At 38.3% G+C, this 25,356-nt stretch overlaps 1 protein-coding gene across 1 annotated transcript in view; it reads left to right on the top strand.

The window, feature by feature from the left end:
* Positions 1 to 23,867, top strand: part of LOC139753461 (uncharacterized) — a 32,389-nt gene extending 8,522 nt beyond the window's left edge. The window contains exons 5-9 of the mRNA XM_071670002.1: positions 9,303 to 9,421; positions 13,769 to 13,921; positions 15,141 to 15,289; positions 19,093 to 19,204; positions 20,915 to 23,867. Of these exons, the coding sequence (XP_071526103.1) occupies positions 9,303 to 9,421; positions 13,769 to 13,921; positions 15,141 to 15,289; positions 19,093 to 19,204; positions 20,915 to 23,564 (3,183 nt within the window). The 3' untranslated portion in view covers positions 23,565 to 23,867. The remainder of the gene's footprint in view (positions 1 to 9,302; positions 9,422 to 13,768; positions 13,922 to 15,140; positions 15,290 to 19,092; positions 19,205 to 20,914) is intronic.
* The last annotated feature ends 1,489 nt before the right edge of the window (positions 23,868 to 25,356 follow it).

Below are 25,356 nucleotides of genomic sequence, written 5' to 3'. Positions count from 1 at the left end.
AGGGCATGGGAAGGAATAGAGAAAGTTAGTCATGTTTCACAGCTGGGGCCTGTCTCTGCAAAGGGCAAACATTAAGTGAAATTTCTACATGCTAATGCTAAACTGGTTAAAGGTATTTTTGGAAGATAGCTGATCTGTTGGTTTAACTGTGGTAAGCACATTGAAATCATCATACTTGTTTAGGAACTTGGAGAGCCATAATGATTAGAAAACTAGAACAACAAGATGCAGTTTAAGAAATTTAGAATCCATAGTGTTGCTGTTTGAATTCAGTTTTATAGTGCACTGAAACCATAGCCACCCTACCCACAACTAAGCCCAATAGACCTTTCCATGGCTTCCTTCAACTGCTTCACATGCTCTGGTTCAACTCTTTGAAAACATGTTACCTCCCCTTTATACCACATCTGAATACCACTTTGCTGTATCTCATGTATGCCCCAAACCCTCCTGCATGTCCCGTTACTCAAAGCATTTTTTATTCCAAGTTTTATTTTATTGTTATACTTAATTGCTGTTTCCTGTGTCAGCGAGTTAGTGCCAGGAAACAGATGAAGAATGGCCCACCCACTCATATACACATATATGTATACATAAACATCCATACATGCTCATATACATACATATACACAGACATACATATATACACATGTACATTTTCATACTTGCTTGCCTTCATCCATTCCTGTTACTACTACACCCCCACAGGAAATAGCATCACTACCCCCTCTGTATATGTCAGTAAGTGTTTAGGACAAGATGCCCTTGTTGAGTTTTTCTCCAAATATCGAAAACTCAAGTGTATGGACAGGTCCAGTCAGTAGCTTGTTATCCATTCGAGACTGCTTTTTCACATTTCCTTAAGCATCCTCATCCTCAGCTTGCTGTCAGAAGAAAATGGGTTTTGATAGATTTTTTTTATTTTAGAGTGAGCTGAGGGTATGCCAGTCATTCCACCCTGTTCTTGATGATTTGCATCGTGATAAAAACATGCCTTTTGCCAGAATTGTATATGTAGGAAATTATTAAGCATCTTTTGTATGGAACCATATGCTGGGAGGTATCCTCAGGTGGAATGAGTCTTTGTTTACATTGTCTGATGACTGTTGGTGTCCAGTCAGAATCATCAGTGGTGGCTGCTAGTCTTGAAAATCATGATAATACTGCATTTTATCAGGAAAATTTTCCATGCAATTTAATGATCAAACCAGTATGGACAGATGCTCTTATATCTCATATTTTTATTGTTCTCTGTCTTGACTCAGAAAAGTCTCTCCTAGCAAAATAAATTTTCTGAGCTTGTAGTAAAGCTGAGGTTATTGCAGCTCTGATGTCTAACCCAGTTGTTATTTTGGACTTCATATTTTACTGTAATATCCAAAATTTTTATAACAGTTTCCAAAAACAATGCAAACATCTTTCTGCCTGAAGTTGAATATTTGCCAGTTCTCAAAACCATGCTTGTAGCTTAATCCTGCCATTAGTTGGCATCACTTTAATGTTTACTACTCTTATTAGAAATCAAAATGGTCTCATGCAGCACAGTGTTTTGTCAAAATGGAGAACTTTTTCATGCATATTATAGAATGTAACTTTATTCTTTTATATTTTTCTTCTTCAGTGAGCTGCACTGATTATCTACATTCTTCTTAATAATTATGAAGAATATCATATAGTCTTCCAGCAGACTAACCAACCACACTGAAACTGAAGCTTTGAGTAATTTTCCTATCAAGATGGATTTCACTCTAGGCTGGCTGTTCTTTCTTGTAATATGTAAAATTTTACCAGATTATTCCAGTCATGCAGGTTTTTCCTAAATGCATTAGTTATCTGTAAGATAGGACAACATACTTCATTAGGATGTCTTTGATTAGAGTATTTGGGGTTGAAGAAAAATGCAGATGTGTTAAGGTATTTTTATTTTCTATAGCATTTTTTTTATTTACAAAAATTTCATTTGTGATTTTCTAGCATCCTTGCAAAACTGAAATTACCTTTATCAGTTTACACTTTTATGGTTTGTGTTCATATGGCATGATTTAGAGTAGAGCTTTGATATTACGATGTTTTGGAAACAGTGCTTATGTATGCATGACATGATTAAGTCTTCATATGGATCTCATTCTGTTTTTGATGTGTGTGAGTGTCAGCAATTCCTTTAGACATATCAGTTGAGTTATACTTTTGCTCCTTCAATAGTTTGGATACTTCAGTTGTAAAGTGTAAACTCTTTTTGTTTTTAAAACCACTAAGAGGTACATTGGAACTTTTTAGAGATTTTTACATTTAGAATTTAGAATAGGAGTGTATGGATAGGCTACCACACCCTTCCTCGATACCACAACACTCTCCCACCCTGACCATCACACCATCCCAAACCATCACCACTATATCCTTCCATAGCTACCACACCCTCCCTCACTTCTACCATGCCCTCCCTACCTGGCAACTAAACACTCCTTTATCACCATCATTCCCTCCATCCCTGACCGACAGTGTCCCTTATCTTCATCACTTTCCCTCTATGGCCACTGCATCTTCCCTTACCACCACCACCATTCTCTCTTTCACTGGCTACCACATCCTCCCTAACCACACTACTCCCACTCTCCTTGGCCACCACATATTGTTCAGTAATTTAACCACTCACCTCAGCTATTTTCATCTTCATACTTCCCATGTTGCTGGCACAACCTTCCCTCTCAGGTATATGGAACTATATTTCCCCCCAAATATATATCATCCCAGCTACCAGCAATTTCAATTCTGTCAAGGAAATGAATGAATTATTGTCAACTGTATATGAGGGTAATGTGATCATATGTTAGGCAACTTCTTCACCGTGTGTACAGACTGGGGGTGGACTGACAGATGGACAGACAAGGACATCATTTTATAGTTTGGATTAAAAGGAATAGATTGGCCTCATGTAATTATGAGACAAGGTGTCTTACTGAGCTTTTACTGTATGATTGATGGCAGGAACATGCATTCAGCTCTTGAAACTGACAGATTAAGTAATAGCCATGAAAAATGGAGAAAAAGTCAGTGTTGTGCTTGGCATGGGGAAAGAGGGTTAGGTTTTGAGGTCAAATTGAAGGAGTTGGGTAAGTTGGATTGTCATTTTATGTGTTTGAAGAGAAAGATCAGGACAGCAAATTCTAAGGTGGGCCTTAGCTGTATATACAGTATATAGTGGCGATGTATCTTTTTTGGATGTCTTTAAAATTTTGCTTTTATTTTAAAGATACTTGATGCATTGTTTTTGGCGTATGAAAGACATATTGGTATTTGTTGTGTTTGGAGTTTGAGAGACTTGTTGCTGATGGTTATGTTCTCTCAAGAGAGGTATTGGAGCAGACAGACCACTGTATTCATCTTTATGTCAAGAGTTTCAAAAAAATATCCATGTGCCTTTTATGGAAAATCACAGTATTTATCTCAAATTCAGAGGATGCAGATTGTCTCTCTTTTTGCTGTGTAAGAAAATTATTGTAAATTGTTGCCCATCTATTGAATGAGTCTAATTTTCAGACATCAAGGATATTTATTATATAACCCTGTGGCCTTATCAAAAATGTGTACAGCTCATCTTATGTGTACTTTGTCTGTTTTTCCAATTGTTCGATATCAGTATGCCATCTTAGACTGCTGGCAGTGCCAAATGCTGTCTACTTGGGATAGTTTTGGCTGTAATTTTTCAAATATATAGGTATTAGAACCTCAAATGTTTTGTTATGTTTTTCCTGAGTTCATGTTCAAGTTTTCATGTTTTCCAGGAGGTCCTTTTTTTAAAAAAAAAAAAAAAAAAAAAACTGCCATTCAAGTGTTGATGGATGGTAGCCCCACTTTTATTTGATCTACATCTAATTGAAGAGTTACCCAGTGTATTTAGGGAGTGATTAGTTTTCACTTTATATACAAACCCCATTGCCATGTACTCTAAAGCCATAGTACAGTTAACTTGCTATCTGGCTCTAGAAATATTTTGATTTGAATGAAACTTTCTAAGTCTAGATGGTAAGATGGTGTTGTTTTGTGGTGAGATTAGGCACCAATGAATTTCTGTGAAATTGGTGAGTGGCTGATTACAAGCATTTAGTTGGTTTAGTTGATTCTGGAAGCTCAGTGTGCTTTAATTTTTGTGGGTTTTTGAAATAATGTGACAAATGATACCTGCATAAGACATCAGAACTGTAGTACCACCACTTCATCTCATTTAGATTCAGAAAAGTGCTTTAGATCAAGGGATGTATTATGTATTTTTTGTTTGTTTGTTTTTCTTTGAACTAATTGAATCAGTGTTTATGTTCATTTATTTATTTATTTTATTTATTTTGCTTTGTCGCTGTCACCTGCGTAAGCGAGGTAGCGCAAGGAAACAGATGAAAGAATGGCCCAACCCACCCACATACACATGTATATACATACATGTCCACACATGCAAATATATATACCTATACATCTTAACGTATACATATATACACACACACAGACATATACATATATACACTTGTACATAATTCATACTGTCTGCCTTTATTCATTCCCATCACCACCCCGCCACACATGAAATAACAATCCCCTCCCCTCCTCATGTGCGCAAGGTAGTGCTAGGAAAAGACAACAAAGGCCACATTTGTTCACACTCAGTTTCTAGCTGTCATGTAATGCACTGAAACCACAGCTCCCTTTCCACATCCAGGCCCCACAGAACTTTCCATGGTTTACCCCAGACACTTCACATGCTCTGGTTCAATCCATTGACAGCACGTTGACCCCGGTATACCACATCGTTCCAATTCACTCTATTCCTTGCACGCCTTTCACCCTCCTGAATGTTCAGGCCCCGATCACTCAAAATCTTTTTCACTCCATCTTTCCACCTCCAGCTTGGTCTTCCACTTCTCGTTCCCTCCACCTCTGACACGTATATCCTCTTGGTCATCTTTCCTCACTCATTCTCTCCATGTGACCAAACCATTTCAAAACACCCTCTTCTGCTCTCTCAACCACACTCTTTTTATTACCACACATCTCTCTTACCCTATTATTACTTACTCGATCAAACCACCTCACACCACATATTGTCCTCAAACATCTCATTTCCAGCACATCCACCCTCCTCCGCACAACTCTATCTATAGCCCACGCCTCGCAACCATATAACATTGTTGGAACCACTATTCCTTCAAACATACCCATTTTTGCTTTCCGAGATAATGTTCTGGACTTCCACACATTCTTCAATGCTCCCAGAACTTTCGCCCCTCTTCCACCCTATGATTCACTTCCACTTCCATGGTTCCATCCACTTTATGTTTATGTTCATATAAGAAATATTTTTTTATGTTCTTGAAGATTTGTTCTGCTATTTTTATGATTTTTGTCATCATATTCTAGGATATGTTTAGGATATATTTAGAAATGCATGTATGGTACAGTATAGTTTTTGTTTTTTTTCATACTATTCGCCATATCCTGCATTAGCGAGGTAGCATTAAGAACAGAGGACTGAGCCTTTGAGGGAATATCCTCACTTGGCCCCCTTCTCTATTCCTTCTTTAGGAAAATTAAAACTGAGAGGGGAGGATTTCAAGCCCCCTGCTCCCTTCCCTTTTAGGCGCCTTCTATGACACGCAGGGAATATGTGATAAGTATTCTTTCTCCTCCATCCCCAGGGATAAGTACAGAGTGGAAATAAAAAGAGCGTGGTTGAGAGAGCAGAAGAGGGTGTTTTGAAATGGTTTGGGCACATGGAGAGAATGAGTGAGGAAAGATTGACCAAGAGAATATGTGTGTCGGAGGTGGAGGGAACGAGGAGAAGTGGGAGACCAAATTGGAGGTGGAAAGATGGAGTGAAAAAGAATTTGAGTGATCGGGGCCTGAACATGCAGGAGGATGAAAGGCGGGCAAGGAATAGAGTGAATTGGATCGATGTGGTATACCGGGGTTGACGTGCTGTCAGTGGATTGAATCAGGGCATGTGAAGCGTCTGGGGTAAACCATGGAAAGCTGTGTAGGTATGTATAATTGCGTGTGTGGACGTATGTATATACATGTGTATGGGAGTGGGTTGGGCCATTTCTTTCGTCTGTTTCCTTGCGCTACCTCGCAAACGCAGGAGACAGCGACAAAGCAAAAAAAAAAATATATATATATATATATATATATATATATATATATATATATATATATATATATATATTTCATACTTGATTGCTCTTTCTATGTTAGCCAGGAATAGACAAAGAATGGCTACATTCGCTCACATCCATTATCTAGCTGTCTGTGTAATGCATTGAAACCAGAGCTCCCTATCCACAACCAGGCCCCACAGACCTTCCCATGGTTTACCTTGGATGCTTTGCATGCCTTAGTTCAGTCTGTTGACAGCATATCGACCTTGTATGCCACAGTGTTCCAAGTCACTCTATTCCGTTCATGCCTTTCACCCTTGTGTATGTTCAGGCCTCGGTAGCTTGAAACCTTTGCCACTCCATCCTTCCATCTCCAATTTGGTCTCCCCATTCTCCTTGTTTCCTTCACTTCTGACATATATCCTCTTTGTCAACCTTTCCTCTAATTTTCTCCATATGTCCAAACCATTTGAGCGCACCCTCTTCAGCTCTTTCAACCACACTTTTTTTTTTATTACAACACCTCTCTCATACTCTTTCATTACTTACTCGATCAAACTACATATTGTCCTCAAAACCTGTATTTCCAGCTCATCCACCCTCCTTTGCGCAGCCTTATCTATAGCCCATGCCTTGCATCTATATGATATTATTACTATATCTTTAAATATGCCCATTTTTCCCCTCACAGATAACAATCTTCATTTCCAAATATTCTTCAGCACTCCCTGAACTTTCATCCCCTCACCCACTGTATAACTCCCTTCCACTTCCATGGTTCCTTTCGCTGCCATTTCCACTTCTAGGCTTCTAAAACACTTCACTTCCTCCAGTTTCTATCCATTCAAACTCCCACTAACTAACCTGTCCTTCATCCCTGCTGAACCTAATAGCCTTGCTTTCATTCACATTTACTCTCATCTTCCTCCTTTCACACTTTCTTCCAAACTCGGTTACCAGCTGCAGTTTCACACTCATATCCACCACCAGTGCTTTATCATCAGCACACAACGACTGACTCACATACCAGGTCCTCTCTTCTCCTACAGACTGCGTACTAGCCCCTCTCACATTTGCTTCTCTCACCACCCTATCCATAGATGAAAGAAAGATGGATGGATTGTATGTACCTGAACTGTCAGAAAGCTTTTGACACTTTAACACATAAGAAGTTAGATTTTTAGGAAGGAATAAGGAGATTACTGTGATTGATAGAGGACTAATTTGGCAGAAGAGAATGAAGGACTTGTGTTAGTAAAGCCTTCCTTAGATGGGTTGACATCACCAGGGGCTTGATGCATAGGTTTGTTTTGGGACCATTACATCATTTTTGAAATATTAAGTTCCTTGGCAGAAGGATTTGACATCCATTTAGATATGATCACTGATGATCACAAGGGCATGAAGGATGTGAAAAGTGAAGAGCATTGCATTATTTTATGGAGGAATTCAAACTCCAAAGTTGGTCCACTACGTGGTTGATGAAATTCACTTTGAGTAAATGTAAAGTGAATGGAAGACATTGAAAGGAGGCCTAAATATAATTATGATCTAACTGGAAATAAGTAGCAGGTAACTGTTTGTAAGAGAGACTTAGGGTAGACACCATCCCCATCCTGTTGCTGGTGTTCCACATTAGGAGAATACCTGTATTGAAGGACACATACAGTCTACTGGTAAATAATAGAGTAGTACTCAAGTAAGTGGATAGAGATATTTTCATCAAGTTGTTTAATCTTGCATAAGGCCAGAACTAGAAAATAATTCTAGTATTTGGTTACTGCACTTAAAGAGGCACAAAGAATTAATAGGTAAGATCCAGAGGAGGGCAACAAAGATAGTATAAAGATTAAGGGGGATGAGTTACAAGGAATGGTTTGAGACCTTTTTTTGACCACCAGGGAAGAAAAAAAGAGAATGGGATAACCTTATAACCCTTTTATGTTTGTAAACATTTGATGATGTAGACAGTGAACATTTCTTTGGAAGATGTGGATAGAACAACCAGAAGATATAACATGAAATTAAGCAAAAAACTTGTAGCAAAACATGCATTGAAGTACTTTTATGATGTAAGAGTGGTGTGAATGGAATAAACAGAAAAAGGATGTAGTCAGTGCAAATACAGATATAAGTTTAAAGGTTGTATGACAGTACATGATGTCAAAGAGACAGGGCTTCCCACAAGTGTATAACTCCCTCCCAACACTCTATAAGGTAATCACACATACACGCACTGCTGCAGAGAAGCTCTCCCTGGATTGCAAACTCATTTTCATGATTTTGGAGGGTCTTCATTTATGGAGGCCTGTTATGTATAAGTGAGGTGGTGAGTAATGCATTGTTAAGGTGCCCCTGACTAATATATATTTTGGATATTATGTCTTACTAGGCCAAATCTTTGGAGTTTCATAACAGTTGGGAAAGGGAAGGTCTCAGGTTTCATTTCAGGTGCCCAGTGTTGTCAACCTCAGTAAACCCTGACAAGCATGGTCTGTAAGGTTCTGGGAAAGGTGATCTGCAAGCAGATGTGTGACTTTCTGCAGAGAAGAAATTACCTAAGTGAGAGACATCATGGTTTTAGGGAAATGACATCATGTAACGAACCTTAGATTTCTACAAGAGAGTGAGCACTGTTATAGATAGATTGGAAGGCAAGAGGGTTGAATAGGTTCTCATATTTTAAGGTGGCAATGGGAATAAATAAGGGCACACAGTATGAATTATGTACATGTGTATATATGTATATGTCTGTGTGTGTATATATATGTGTACATTGAGATGTATAGGTATGTATATTTGCGTGTGTGGACGTGTATGTATACATATGTGTATGGGGGTGGGTTGGGCCATTTCTTTCGTCTGTTTCCTTGCGCTACCTCGCAAACGCGGGAGACAGCGACAAAGCAAAATAAATAAATATTTTAAAATATACCAATATGGATAATTTAAAGCAAATCCTTATAATTATGCTCTATGTGTAGACAGATGTTGCATAGCAGTTTGAATGTGCCTTATATTTATTTATCAAGATAAACATATGCTTGCAATTAACTAAATATGAATAACATTAATTATATGCTTTTTTTATAAAATGGAGGAGATTTATTTTTATGTATCAATAAATCTAACTGGAAATTTATTCTTTTGTACTAATAGGTTCATCGTGGTGTTATGAGAGCTGCCACAGCTTTATTACTCTTGGAAAACCATGGTAGCGAAAATGAGATAGAATTGGCCAAAGATCTGCAGTATGCCAGTGTTGAACCAGTTATAAGGTAAGATATATATTATTATCCCTGGGGATAGGGGATTAAGAATACTTCCCACGTATTCCCTGCGTGTCGTAGAAGGCGACTAAAAGGGGAGGGAGCGGGGGGCTGGAAGTCCTCCCCTTTCGTTTTTTTTTAATTTTCCAAAAGAAGGAACAGAGGGGGCCAGGTGAGGATATTCCAAAAAAGGCCCAGTCCTCTGTTCTTAACGCTACCTCGCTAACGCGGGAAATGGCGAATAGTTTAAAAGAAAAGAAAAGATATATTATAATGGGGAGAGGGGGTGTCCATTAATGCCGAAAGTCCGTTAGATCACATTTACCCTATAGGTCGTTTTTTAATACAATATATAGTAATACGATTTGCAGTTCACACACTTTCTTTTAATTCCTCTACCACTTGATATCATTTTGAATTGTAAGGATTGCAAAATTATTTGATAAAGTCACAATTTTCTGTATGCAACCTGACTGCATGAAAGCTTGAGGCAGACCAAGACTGAAACAAAGCAAGTATACCCTATGCTACCAAAAGCAAGTGCAATATGAAATGAGCAGGGTGTGGAATTTTGAAGTATTATTGATTAATGTATTATTATTTACCCAGTCCATTAAATCTGAAATCCGTTATAGGGTCTGTTAAACTGAGGGTTTGTATGGAATTGCATTTGAATTTATTAAGAAAGGGGGTGACTGTGTTGTTGATTAGTTGGTAAGGATATTCATAATTTGTATGGATCATGGTGAAGTGCCTGAGGATTGGCAGAATGCATGCATAGTGCCATTGCACAAAGGCAAAGGGGATAAAGGTGAGCATTCAGACTACAGAGGCATAAGTTTGTTGAGTATTCCTGGGAAATTATATGGGAGGGTATTGATTGAGAGGGTGAAGGCACATACAAAGCATCATATTGGAGAAGAGCAGCGTGGTTTCAGAAGTGGTAGAGGATGTGTGGATCAGGTGTTTGCTTTGAAGAATATGTGAGAAATACTTAGAAAAACAGATGGGTTTGTTATGTAGCATTTATGGATTTAGAGAAGGCACATGATAAGGTTGATAGAGATGCTCTGTGGAAGGTCGTAAGAGTACATAGTGTGGGAAGTAAGCTGCTAGAAACGGTGAAAAGTTTTTACCAAGGATGTAAGACATGTGTATGAGTAGGAAGAGAGGAGAGTGATGGGTTCCCAGTGAAGGTCGGTCTGCAGCAGGGATGTGTGATGTCCCCATGGTTGTTTAATTTGTTAATGGATGGGTTGGCTAGGGAGGTAAATGCAAGAGTTTCGGAGAGAGGGGCGAGTAAACAGTCTGTTGTAGATGAGAGGGCCTGGGAAGTGAGTCAGTTGTTCACCGATGATACAGCTCTGGTGGCTGATTCGAGTGAGAAACTGCAGAAGTTGGTGACTGAGTTTGGGAAAGTGTGTGAAAGGAGAAAGTTGAGAGTAAATGTGAATAAGAGCAAGGTTATTAATTTCAGTAGGGTTGGGGGACAAGTTAATTGGGATTTAAGTTTGAATGGAGAAAGATTGGAGAAAGTGGAGTGTTTTAGATATCTAGGAGTAGACTTGGCAGTGAATGGAACCATGGAAGCAGAAGTGAGTCACAGGGTGGAGAGGGGGTGAAGGTTCTGGGAGCAATGAAGAATATATGGGGTATGAGTGAAGGAATAGTAGTTTTCAGACAGTGTTATATGTTTGCAAGGCATGGGCTGTAGATAGGGTTGTGCAGAGGAGGGTGGATGTGTTGGAAATGAAATTTTGAGGACAGTATGTGGTGTGAGGTGGTTTGATTAAGTAATGAAAGGGTAAGAGAGATGTGTGGGATAGCGCCAGGAATGGATGAAGGCAAGTGAGTATGAATATGTACATGTTTATATATCTATAAGTCTGTGTATGTGTATGTATATGTGTATATATTGACATGTATATGTAAGTATATGTGAGTGTATGGACGTTTATGTATATATGTGTATATGAGTGGATGGGCCATTCTTTGTCTGATTCCTAGTGCTACCTCATTGATGCATGAAATAGTGATTAAGTAGTATAATAATAATCATAATAATAATATATTTATTTTGCTTTGTCGCTGTCTCCCGCGTTTGCAAGGTAGCGCAAGGAAACAGACGAAAGAAATGGCCCAACCCACCCCCATACACATGTATATACATACATGTCCACACACACAAATATACATACCTATACATCTCAATGTACACATATATATACACACACAGACACATACATATATACCCATGCACACAATTCACACTGTCTGCCTTTATTCATTCCCATCGCCACCTCGCCACACATGGAATACCATCCCCCTCCCCCCTCATGTGTGCGAGGTAGCGCTAGGAAAAGACATCAAAGGCCCCATTCGTTCACACTCAGTCTCTAGCTGTCATGCAATAATGCCCGAAACCACAGCTCCCTTTCTACATCCAGGCCCCACACAACTTTCCATGGTTTACCCCAGATGCTTCACATGCCCTGATTCAATCCACTGACAGCACGTCAACCCCACTATACCACATCGATCCAATTCACTCTATTCCTTGCCCGCCTTTACCCTCCTGCATGTTCAGGCCCCGATCACTTAAAATCTTTTTCACTCCATCTTTCCACCTCCAGTTTGGTCTCCCACTTCTCGTTCCCTCCACCTCCGACACATATATCCTCTTGGTCAATCTTTCCTCACTCATTCTCTCCATGTGCCCATTTCAAAATAATAATAATAATAATACTTCCTACGTATTCCCTGCGTGTCGTAGAAGGCGACTAAAAGGGAAGGGAGCGGGGGGCTGGAAATCCTCCCCTCTCTTTTTTTTTTTTTTTTTTTTCCAAAAGAAGGAACAGAGAAGAGGTCCAGGTGAGGATATTCCCTCAAAGGCCCAGTCCTCTGTTCTTAACGCTACCTCGCTATCGCGGGAAATAGCGAATAGTAAAAAAAAAAAAAAAAAAGAAAAAAAAAAATAATAATAATAATTCAAGCAGACGGTATGAATTATGTACATGTGTGTATATGTATATGTCTGTGTGAGTATATATATGTATACGTTGAGATGTATAGGTATGTATATTTGTGTGTGTGGACATGTATGTATATACATGTGTATGTGGGTGGTTTGGGCCATTTTTTCGTCTGTTTCCTTGCGGTACCTCGCTAACGTGGGAGACAGCGACAAAGTAAAATAAATAAATAAATGAATGAATAAATAATAATGATGATGAAATATATTTATATACAGGCCTAGCCTGCAAGAGATTACGCTGAATGAAAATTCATTTTTGGCAAGGCTGTATCATTAGGTGTACAATCTCGTCAAAGAACTTCTCACTCCAGTGTTGTGAAAATATTTACATAAAAAGCTCTAAACAGATGGTGCTTTGGTAATCACTGTAACTGTTAATGCTCTGGTCATTTCAGTATTGTTTGGTGTATTGTAATAGATGTTATAATTTTCCCCTCACTATGTTATATTATTCAAGGATAACCCTCTCCCACACATACACAAGCATGCACTTTTTAAGACCATTTTTGTTGCATTTGGTTGAGATACAGGGCAGGCTAGTAATACTATTACCTCCTACAGTGGTACCCTACAGGAACCACATCTGGGAATTAGTATAAACCTCTCTAGGCCTACTTTGGATAAACTTTTCTGATCTTTCCTTTCTGAGGAGACCAGTTGCCTTTGCACTGCAGACCAAGTGGGAGTTGTCAAAAGTCTGAGAAATGCTACTTGTACAACCAGAGGATTTACATGATGGTATTGCTTCAGTGTCTTATCAAAATTCACATCTTGGCAACCCTTGGTACTCAGAGAAAAGTTTGTCAAATACATGTCCAAAAAAACCTTGTTTTTAACGATGATGTCTTACGTTAAGATAAATCTAATCCTTAGGTTTCTTTACGAAAGATGAAATGACAAATTTAAGATAACCCCTATTTTGATATATGCCAGAGGACTACATCTGTATGCTCTTTTAAATCTCCTTTAGAATTTATAGGTATACCAGAGATTACTGAGGGGAACATTCACTGTGTTAAAGCAGGATGCTTTAAATCTCTTTTTTGCAAGAACATATCCTTTCAGAAAACTAAATGTTGTCAGGGTATGCTTTCATCATTGATCATGAATGGCATTATGAGGGAGTGTATTACAGATGAAATATGGAAATGGTATTGCATTGGAGAGAAAACTTTTAAGAGAATGTTTAAAAGATTATATTTGGTTATGATGCATGGGAACAAATATGGAAAAAAACGTGTTGACATAAGATTCCTTTGTGGAGGTTCTTTTACAATGTAAGAATTTGAGTTACTCCTATAAGTCAGTTTACTTTTTTTCAGATTTGTGTACAGTGGTCGTTTAGATATCCGAAGACCACGTGCTGAAATTAGTGCTATTTACACGGCAGCAAGCAGGATTCGGGTACCACTACTTATGAGCTTGATGGAACAGCATTTTCCATATCTTTCATCTCCACCACATTCTAAATCTAGGTTAGAATTTTTCGTTTTCTATCATTCCAAATTAATGCATACAAGGACTAATTTACCTTGAGAGTCATATCTCATTTTGCATGTTCATGACTTTGACTCATTAGAGTAAGATACAGTATCTCACTGAATAGAAAGTTGAAGTACCTAGCAGATTGATCCCATCTTCAGACAACTAGCTTAATGGCATCCATCAGTCATAAGCAAAATTAACTTGAATCCAACAGTGCAAATTCTTACTTCCTTGTCTAAATATGATTTGACCGTATTTATACAGTACAGAAAGAAGTCTATTGTTTCAAAACATTTCTTTTAAAGAAAGGCCTTTGGATGAAATTAGAAAAATTATTTTGAAAGTAATGGTTGATAAAGATATCTAATTAAGATAAGCATAGGCATATAGAGATAGTAAAAGTGAAAGGAATGTTTGATATATTTGTTTGTAGAACAACAGATGAGGAAAAGATGATGACAGGAGTGTGAGATCTGGGTTATTGGAGGAGGTTCTTTGCGACATTTTGCTATATATCCTGCTGCTACTTGTTTATGAGATTACATAATTCGCTAATATAGATTGTGGAACAAACTTTTGTTACTACATATTGTTAAAAAGGCATACTATGTAAAGTTACTATTTAAGCAGAGAACAGCTGGTTTTATTTGATTCATTTGATTAATCATTCTGATGTAGACCAAATTTTCAGTGACACGAGTAATGGTAATTGCACTAATTTGAACAAACATCTCATTATTTTTCCTTTTATTAGTGTATTTAAAGCTACTGCAACATATTTGACCTTTAGAACTCTGATGTATCTCAGTCATTCCATCCTTCTTCTTCATATCACTTTGGAAATATCTAAACTCCTTTATCCACACATTTCTGTCTATACAGGTTTGATTTTCAAACTTTTTTTTTACCAAAACGTAACCATCATGTTTAGTTTTATTCTCACTTAATTTTCTATTCATGCATTTGCAATTTCTTCTACTATTCTTCTGTTGCTGATTCTGCCATTTTTACTGTACCATTTACATGTAACATCATTAATTTTTAGACCTTCTTAGTATTTTTTCACTTTGCTTCAATAGTTAACTATATCTTTATATAACTTCCTTAGGTGAAAACTGCTGATGAATTTTATTTACATGAAGTGTACATGTACAAAATGTTAGTTCACTGTATTTGATACATTATTTTAAAGTTATGTAACTTTCATAGACTACAGATACGTCGAGATAAACTAGTGCAGCAAATCAAGCAGCAACCAGGAAAGGGCAACAGCAAGACTCCAAGTTTTAGGGTAGTATCTTTTCTTGACAAACTCCTTGGAGAAGTTGCAAGAGGTAGTACAAAAGATGCAGCTGAAGGTAAGGCTTCATCTGTGTACCACTGTGTTGTCATTTTTTTAGCTATATTATTTCATGAGTGTACCACTGTGTTTTCATTATAGTTAAATAATGATTTTATTGGTGGTGTAGTTGTTCCTGGACTCTGCCTGCTTACTGTTACACTGTGAGTGAAATTTCACCTTTGTGTAGTGTTTCATCAGAGAACAGAAAGAAGTTATCATTGAAGAATATGTCATTAAAGAAGTTATTTATTTCCTGCAGTTATATATAATGCTACATATGTGTAGAATGATAATTGATTGATGATGTAAAGTGTAATGTAGTGGAAAGAATTGTTTTTAGAAGTGTACGATTCCAGAAAAGTACATTAGTCAGAGTTTTTGCATGCTGTAATACAATAACAGGTATTGTCAAAAGTATTCTAAATGCTTATGTAAGCTTTTCCTTCATTGCATGAGGAAGGAAGGACCAAATTTAAGAGGGTGAAAAAAATTGAATCATATGAAGGCAATGTTAATGTGTAAGAGAAGGGGTAGTTGGAACGTAAAAGTTTTATAGTTAAGGGATGGAAATGGTACAGAAGTACCTTTGGTAAGAATGACAAATTCAGGGAAAAAGTGTTAAAGAAGGTATTGAAAGGCATGCATATTGTCGCAGGTTAAAGGAAAGTTGTTGAAGTATTGAGAGCACCAGTAGAAATGTATTGGTGTTTGTTGAAAGACGTAGTGGATGGCATTGTAAGGAAAATGAACATACAAGTGTGTCCAAGGCAGAATTGTTAGTTGACTGCAAGTTATTAGAGTTAAGGAAAATATTGTTTTTAGAGTTTCAGCCAAAAAAAAGTGAGGGAACCATTGTGGCTGATGTGAGACATAGGTTGGGAGAGGGGACTAAGATTCTGTGTACATGAGGAAGCATTTGGAAGGAGAGGTCACTGTCTGTTAGTGCCAATATGAGTATGTGTGAAGGTATAGCAGTCCAAGCAGTGTAGTATGAACATGAGACTTCAGCCTTGAGTGCAAAGGAAAGGAAGAGGGTGGATTTCTTTGAAATGAAAGTCTTGAGGATGAGATGTAGTGTGTTATGGGTTGATTTTTTAAGGCATAACAATATAAGAGCTGTATTAGTAATTGCAGTCTGACCAGGCTGTGCTGACACAGTTTGGACATATGGAAAGGATGAAGAAAGAAAGAATCAATGAAAGGGTCCATGTGTCAGAAGTGGGGATATATGGAAAGAATGGACCCAGAAAGAATCAACAAGAGGATCTGTGTATCAAAAGTGGAAGCAAGGAGAGGGGAGAGTAGGACAGGGATATGCGACGATGGATTAGAGGTTGTGAGTTATGAGAGCATGAACATTTAATAGAGTGAGAGAATTGCATGGAATAGAATTAATTAGGTTGATGTATACAGGGGTAAAAGTGGTATCATTGGGTCTGACCACCGTGTATGAAGTGGTCAAGGTAAACCATGGAACAGTCTGTGGGGCTTGGCTGTGGATTATAAGTTTTGGTGTATAATAATTGATATCTAAAAGATGGATGTATGCAAATGAACCCACTGATCATATCTATACCTTCCTGTATCTCTAATTCTCTTCTCATCTGGAACTTCCTCGAGGGGGTGGCCATGGCAAAAGAATCTCCATAACTAGTGAACTCCTGTGCTGCTTCTTATCCTTTAGTGGCTGACCCATAATAGGCCAGTGGCGGAGGGCAACTCAAATGCAATGTTTGCAGATGCTTCTGCCTAATGTTCCTACTGACTGCTTCTAACCAATGCTTCTGCTTAGTGTTCTTACCTTCTACTTTTACCTAATGTTTCTACCTAATGCTCATGTCTGAATGTTCCTACCTACTACTTTTATCTATTGCTTCTAACATTTTGCCAAAAGGCAGAGTTAGCACAGTGCTAGGTAGATATATATATTATTTTTATTTATTTATTTTGCTTTGTCGCTGTCTCCCGTGTTTGCGAAGTAGCGCAAGGAAACAGACGAAAGAAATGGCCCAACCCACCCCCATACACAATGTATATACATACACGTCCACACACGCAAAATATACATACCTATACATCTCAATGTATACATATATATACACACACAGACACATACATATATACCCATGCACACAATTCACACTGTCTGCCTTTATTCATTCCCATCGCCACCTCGCCACACATGGAATACCATCCCCCTCCCCCCTCATGTGTGCGAGGTAGCACTAGGAAAAGACAACAAAGGCCCCATTCGTTCACACTCAGTCTCTAGCTGTCATGCAATAATGCCCGAACCACAGCTCCCTTTCCACATCCAGGCCCCACACAACTTTCCATTGTTTACCCCAGACGCTCCACATGCCCTGATTCAATCCACTGACAGCACGTCAACCCCGGTATACCACATCGATCCAATTCACTCTATTCCTTGCCCTCCTTTCACTCTCCTGCATGTTCAGGCCCCGATCACAAAAAATCTTTTTCACTCCATCTTTCCACCTCCAATTTGGTCTCCCACTTCTCCTCGTTCCCTCCACCTCCGACACATATATCCTCTTGGCCAATCTTTCCTCACTCATTCTCTCCATGTGCCCAAACCATTTCAAAACACCCTCTTCTGCTCTCTCAACCACGCTCTTTTTATTTCCACACATCTCTCTTACCCTTACATTACTCACTCGATCAAACCACCTCACACCACACATTGTCCTCAAACATCTCATTTCCAGCACATCCACCCTCCTGCGCACAACTCTGTCCATAGCCCACGCCTCGCAACCATACAACATTGTTGGAACCACTATTCCTTCAAACATACCCATTTTTGCTTTCCGAGATAATGTTCTCGACTTCCACACATTCTTCAAGGCTCCCAGGATTTTCGCCCCCTCCCCCACCCTATGATTCACTTCCGCTTCCATGGTTCCATCCGCTGCCAGATCCACTCCCAGATATCTAAAACACTTTACTTCCTCCAGTTTTTCTCCATTTAAACTTACCTCCCAATTGACTTGACCCTGAACCCTACTGTACCTAATAACCTTGCTCTTATTCACATTTACTCTCATCTTTCTTCTTTCACACACTGTACCAAACTCAGTCACCAGCTTCTGCAGTTTCTCACCCGAATCAGCCACCAGCGCTGTATCATCAGCGAACAACAACTGATTCACTTCCCAAGCTCTCTCATCCACAACAGACTGCATACTTGCCCCTTTCTCCAAAACTCTTGCATTCACCTCCCTAACAACCCCATCCATAAACAAATTAAACAACCATGGAGACATCACGCACCCCTGCCACAAACTGACATTCGCTGAGAACCAATCACTTTCCTCTCTTCCTACTTGTAAATGCTTATACATGCACATATACATACAAATACATATCAACATATCCATGCACATACACAGACATATACATATATACACACGTACATATTCTTTGCTTCCCTTCATCCATTCCTGGTGCTACCCTACCCCCAAAAGAAACAGCATCCCTTGACATGTCCTCACTCATAACCTGTCTTTGTGTGACACCTTGCCCTGCCAAGTGATTAAATGACCCCATTCTTTCTTTCTAAGCCTATAGGCAGTCTTACATATGTCTAAACCTTATTTCATTTTGTTAAATAAACATTGGCCCTCAGATACATTAAAATTATGCACAGAGCTAATAAAACTGGATTCGAATGTTCATTATTAAACATAATTATCAGTGGCTTTGATATACAGGATTCATTATTGCACTAGTCCATCCCATGATTAAATTCTATTTGTAGGGTTATTACTATATCAGTTAATGGCTTATATTTTGTAGATACCAGTATCCGTACTGTAGAGGAGGAAGATGAGGATGAGGGGCAAGATGGGTCGGTATATTTACTCATGACAAACAGCCAGAAGATAGCACAAGCTAATGCTGCTGAAAGGTTAGTATATATACAATTAGGTAACCCCTTCCAGGGCTATGGACATATTCATATATCTGTATGTATGAAAAGGATCACAATTTTGCGCGTGATCGCATGTTTTGGACAATCACGTTTACCAAATGGCGTCCTAGCTTCGTCTCTTCGATGTATATCAACTGACTTATATTTCTCTTGTGTTTCCCCTGATGATGTGATTATTACACAAAAGTGCACTTGGGAACTGTATGTATGTATCTGTGATGCTGTACAACAGGATGTCTTCCAGGAACTCTGTATTTCATGGTCTTTGCATTTCTGTAGATTAATTTTTAGAGACATAGCTCTTAAGCATGAACTCCATTACTTTGTCTTTCTAACTTTTCCTCAGTCCTCTTGCACTGTCTATTACCACTACATTCAGTTACACAAGTGTATGTGACTTCAGAATTTGTAGCAATATAGTGCAAGTGATTATCAGCTCCATAGGCACCTCATACAGCTAGCATCATTTTCACTATGTTCTTCCTGAATGGCACTAAGATTGCTTTAGACGGGATTAAGGATTCAGAAGGAGTAGGACTCAAATCTTTTACAAAATGGATATTTTTTTGAAGTTATACTTTCACAAATTCATCATTTAGTGTGTGTACCATAAAGAATACATTTCCATGGATAGTAAGGCTTGCCATGTAGAATTTAGTATAGTATTTCCCTACCTGACCTCAGCTTCTTTGTTTATGTAACCAGTCATTCCTGTTTTATACATTGTAAGCAAAGTTGTTTCACTGTTTTCAAGTATTTACTTCCAGATAGATACATTTGATGTTTAAAATGGTTTTTCATCCTTGGCTGTAACTGGTAATATCTATTTATGAAGCACTTTTGATAAGTGATTTTAGCTTTATTCACCCTACTATATACAGTAGGATAAAAAGGTCTTAAATTGAGTGTTGTATTGGCTAATTTATTTATAGTTTCACAAATGTAAAGAAGTTGTGCTTTGGCATACTGCGGATGTCATGTTATGATGTACTGTGTGCCTTCTGATCATTTAGGACTAATTTTTTTAAGTTGGTAGAAATTTAGCATTTAAAAGTAAGCATCCACCTTTGATAGCCTCCCTGGCCTGTCAGTGAGGGGTCATGTTTCCAGATATGGACACTCCTGGGTTAACTTTTGCTTAGATGCAAGCCGTTGACTGGCTAGGCCTGTCACAGGTGTAGTGTTTTACCTTAGAAGTTGGTTCCCATTTATTTACTAGCCAAAGGAAGAATGAACAATTGGATATTTTGTTCATCCTAAGGATTGAACTGTGCCAGTGACTTTGTAGTCAGCAGTGCTGACCACTCCACCACCAAGGTGCTTAAGTTTGGCATTTATTTATACTTATTTTTGTGTACACTAGTCTGGTCAGCAACATGCTAGTTACGAGGTTTATCGGTTAGTGCCTTGTGTCTCAGTATGCAGTTACTGATGGGAGTGAGGAAAAGGTGGGCCCATCAGCTACATTTCATGTGAATTTTGAAAAGATGAGCAGTCTTTATTGTAAAAATTTTTGGTTTATTTCAAACTGTTCACTGATGTATGAATTAATGAATACTGAATAGTGTGAAATTATTGGATAGCTCATTGTGCACAGGGCTGGTATAAACTTAAGAGAAGAAATTGATCATTGGGTATTCTTCATAAGGATATTTTGCTGAGAGATTTTGCATATTATCTTTTCAGGCGCAAGAGACCAGCTGAAGAAGCCAGACCTACAAGATTTGAACTGGAAGAGGATACCGAAAATACTTCAGTACAAATAGCTACATGGTCATCAAAACATTCACCTCTACCTCCTTTCTTAACTGGAACGTCTGTCCACAGCCATAATGAAAGTACCTCATCCTCTTCCTTACTCTCATCTACAGTTTCAGTATCTCCAAGTCGTTTTGGTGTACATTTCACTTCATCAAATTCACCAATGTCTTCAGGTAAATGTAGCTCTTCTCCGAACTCAGACTTTTGCACAAGGAGCTTATCAGCTTCTAACCATAGTCTGCAACCTCAGGATCCATTTTCAGTGCTTACTCAAGTTGTGTCAAAGGACCAAAACTCAGCCCCTAAAATAGAAGAGGCTATCAGTACTGCTGGAAACTCACTCAATTCAAATCCAAAAGCATTTAAAGAACAAGAAGTGACTATTCAAGGTCAAGATGAAGATGATGATATTGGGAAAGATGGTGATGAATTAATGGAAAAGATAAATAATATATGTAAACAACTTGAAGAAAGAGATTTGGATGAAAAGGAATCAAATGGAGAAGATTATGTGGCTTGTGATTACAAAATGGAAACAAAAGAGTGTGAAACAACATCAGATGAACGCTCATCTCTCTCCCATGTAAGTAAAGGAGAAACTCCCTCTGATAGCAAAAATTCTTTGGTTTTGGAGAGTAGGAATGTGCCAGTGAAATCAATATTAAAAAAGAAAAGGGATAAAAGTGATACAACCAAACTTAAGAAACATGTATCCTTTCCACTTGATGAAAACAATGAATTAATTAATGAGGTGGCAACGTATTCCCATGCAAAGGAACCAGCACAGTCTCTAATTGAAGTGCAGAAAAGAGTTGGAAGTTTTAAGTCTAGTAGTGACTCATACTCTCCAGTGAAGTTAACATTGTCACTGAAAAAGAAAGTTTTAATGAATTTATCTCTAAGTGACTCTGAGGCCAGTGAATCTCCTAGTCATGAAAATGAAAAAGGTAAGAACAAAAAAGATGGTAGTTTTGCATGTCAGTCTACTAGTCAGGGTCAGGTAAGTAAAGGGGACATGTCTAATCATGCAAAAATAATTTCAGAAGTTTTGAAAAAATATCCTCACCTCGTGAAAGACAAGAAGAATATACGACTCAAAATTCTGAAGAAAGGGAGTGATAAGGCTGGTAGTGGAAAGCTGGTGAAGTCCAAAGTTCAGTACCTTGTTTTAAGTGAAAGTGAATCCAAAGGCAAAACATGTATGAAACCTTCCAAAATTTCAACAAGTTCTGGCACAAAAGGGGACTCAAATACCTCACCACGTGCAATACAGAATGCTAAGACTTACAAGTGTCCTGAATGTGAGGATGTATTTTTCTCTAGCTTTAAACTTAGGAATCATGTAAGTGCTCAACACAAACGTAAGTGTGGGCCTATCATGAAGAGCCTTGGGAAGGAACCATATACATGCCATACATGCATTGCAGATGGCCCCATAGAGTTTGATGATTTTTGTAGTTATGAAGAACACATGATTATGAATCACACTAAGCTTATAGCTCCTGTGTGTCGTACATGTGGATTCCAGTTTCAGTATGGGCAAGGGAAAGAATTAGCATATCATGAGTATATTGAACACAATGAGGTACCAAGAAATGTAACATTTTCAAAATGTGATCTTTGTGACCATGTAGCAGTTGACGATGCTGCACTGTTAAAGCATCGTTCACAGCATGCAAATGGTGACAGCTTCACCTGCTCTGTTTGTGGATTTGTATTTCGATCATTTGGGCACTTACAAGGCCATATGCTGACCAAAGTTTGTCAGAACAAGCGCAGTAATAGTCACAAATGCCCACATTGTCCCCTAACTTTTAACCGTTCTTATAATCTCAAAGCACACTGCAAGTCCAGTCACAGAGCTATACATACGACAGTACAAATAGCACCTGGTTCACCGCAGAAGCAACCAGATCTTAAGCACCAAGAAGAAGTGCCTGTAGGCTCAGGGGAGACTGATAAACCAACTGAAACAAATTCATCTTCAGGTGGTGATCAAGGGGAATTAGATGTGGAGGGAATGTGTGAAACACTGACCAGCATAGGGAGTCAGTCATCCTCTGAGGCTGAAGCACTGTCAACTGTTGCCAATAGTTTGGCAGCTTCCTTAGGTCTGCCGGAGGAAACAGTAAATCATTATATGTATAGCCAAGGTGGCAAACTGGACTTTTCAGGTAGTTTAGATGGGGAAAAATATGAAGAAGGCATAGCTCGCCCAACTGGTATGAGTGTGCAACTTGTAGATGCTGCAACCTCTGGATCTGGGTATCAAGTCCCTATATGCAACGATAGGACATTTACTAGCCAAGCACCTATGCCAAACACCACAAATGTGGGTGCATTGTATCCTGTTAGTGTTGTACCTAGCCAACTCATGTCAAATCAACTGGTACCTGGACAAATTTTGCCCAGTCAGATGCTCCAGAGTGGTGGTGGATCAGTACTTGGGGCTGCTCCTCACAGCTGGGCTTATGTTACTTATCAGGTGCCCACTACCAGTGATGATTTACCATCTGTTATAGCTGAGGGTACTACTCTGAATACTACAACAAAGTACTGGGACAGTGACCCTTGACCAAGCTAGTGCTACTAAACCTTCTGAACAAGGTAACATAGTAGAAGTTGTTTTAACAAGTAAGCCCTCAGGACACAATAATGGCTCAGTGAGTGACTGTGAACAGTAGAATCCCCTTATGGTAATGGCAATACAGTAACACAAATTCATGTTAGTTAGGCTTCATATCTTCCTGTAACACACAGCTTTGATGCATTTTCCTCTGTTTGTGTGACCACAGAGCAAAATTGTTAGAAAATCTCATACTTATCCAGTTTTTGTGTATTCAAATGACCATGAATGGTGAACTTTTAATAGTATAAACTGTTCTTTTTATAAGCCCAGTCTCACTTTGATTGTTGTTGAACTTGCACATGTTATAATTTTACATAATGCTTTTTTTCTATTATCTTTGTTGTTAATTTGATATTTATTAATTTATTTATATTCTTTTATGATTTTTATGTATATTTTAATCATGTTACTATTCATCCTTGCAACAGGTTTCTTATTGTGTGATAAGCTTTCACGAAAATGAATTTTGCAACAGAATAGCATGGCTTGATTTAAGGAGCTAGGATAATAATTGTTGTCATTACAGGTATATCTCCAATCAGTATATTCATAATCCATAAACATCCAAAACTCAAAAGCCCATGCATTAAAGATTTCATCCAAAAAGACACATGAGTTTTCAAAGATCACTGCTTTGATTACCTTGTGGGGTTGTAGTCCATGCCCTGCCTTGTCATGTTAGCATTAGAGATAGTACAGATCCAGTCTTTTCATACTTTATTTCAGGTATTGGTTTTTGCCCTCATGGGCATCCAACAAGCTCTGAGTGATAGTGCTGAGTAGTGGTGCAGAAAAGAATCATAATCTCACCAATGTGCAAATCTTGATATTCCAAAGATGTGAGACATGGAAGAGTTGGTGTGTAATCTGGGGATCTTATCCCTCACTCTTGTTTTGTCATTTTTTTCCCTTGGTTTGAATTCATGGTAGTAGAGCCCCAAGCTCTGGCAAATGATACCACAGTTTGCTCTATGAATTTATCATAAAGTGATATAGAATATTTCAGTCAGAATGATAAATCTCCCTCAGAAGTGCTGAAGTGATCCACAAGATGCAGAAAAATTTATCACAAATATAAGATATGTATTAACCCTTTCACTGCAGGCGAATCATAAATGCCCTGGTATTTCTTTTCTGTTTCCTGTGGTTGGGGCTTACGCATTTAAAATTCGTTAAGTGTTTGCCTCTGATAAGGGTAAAATATGTAGCCATTAATGCTTGTAGTGGCATCCCACATATTGTTCTTGTACTAGGCATTACACCCTAAATTTTTTCCACATGCTGGTCATTTTGTGTGATGTTGAGGTCTGTCAGGGATCTGCACTATGAAGTTATGTAATGATTTTACAAGGTATAAAACTCTTACATGATGAATTTTATTAGTCATGGAAACCCTTAGTAATCATATTTAATTTGTAAAAGAGAAAAATCCAAAAATACCATGCATCTCACTTCATATGCCTGACAGTACTCCTGGAGTACCACATATTCCTGACAGAACAGCATAAGTTAAAAGGTGCATAAGACATCAAAAAAGTGTTTCACCAGGTTGTTGTATATCATTTTATACAGAAAATTATGCACTAATTGACCATTATAACAAACATATGGATTCTTTTTTAGAGTATTTGAGGGTATCCCCTACATAGATTGTACTGTTGATATAAGACTGTCAAAGTGTATGGGTTAGAGTTACAATCTGTTCATTATTAATGTGGAGTAGGCAAAATCATCATAA

The sequence above is a fragment of the Panulirus ornatus genome, chromosome 14 (assembly GCF_036320965.1).
Source record: "Panulirus ornatus isolate Po-2019 chromosome 14, ASM3632096v1, whole genome shotgun sequence".
In the NCBI taxonomy this organism is placed as follows: domain Eukaryota; kingdom Metazoa; phylum Arthropoda; class Malacostraca; order Decapoda; family Palinuridae; genus Panulirus; species Panulirus ornatus.
Note: the sequence above shows the minus strand (reverse complement) of the source record. Positions and strands in the feature narration are given on the sequence as shown.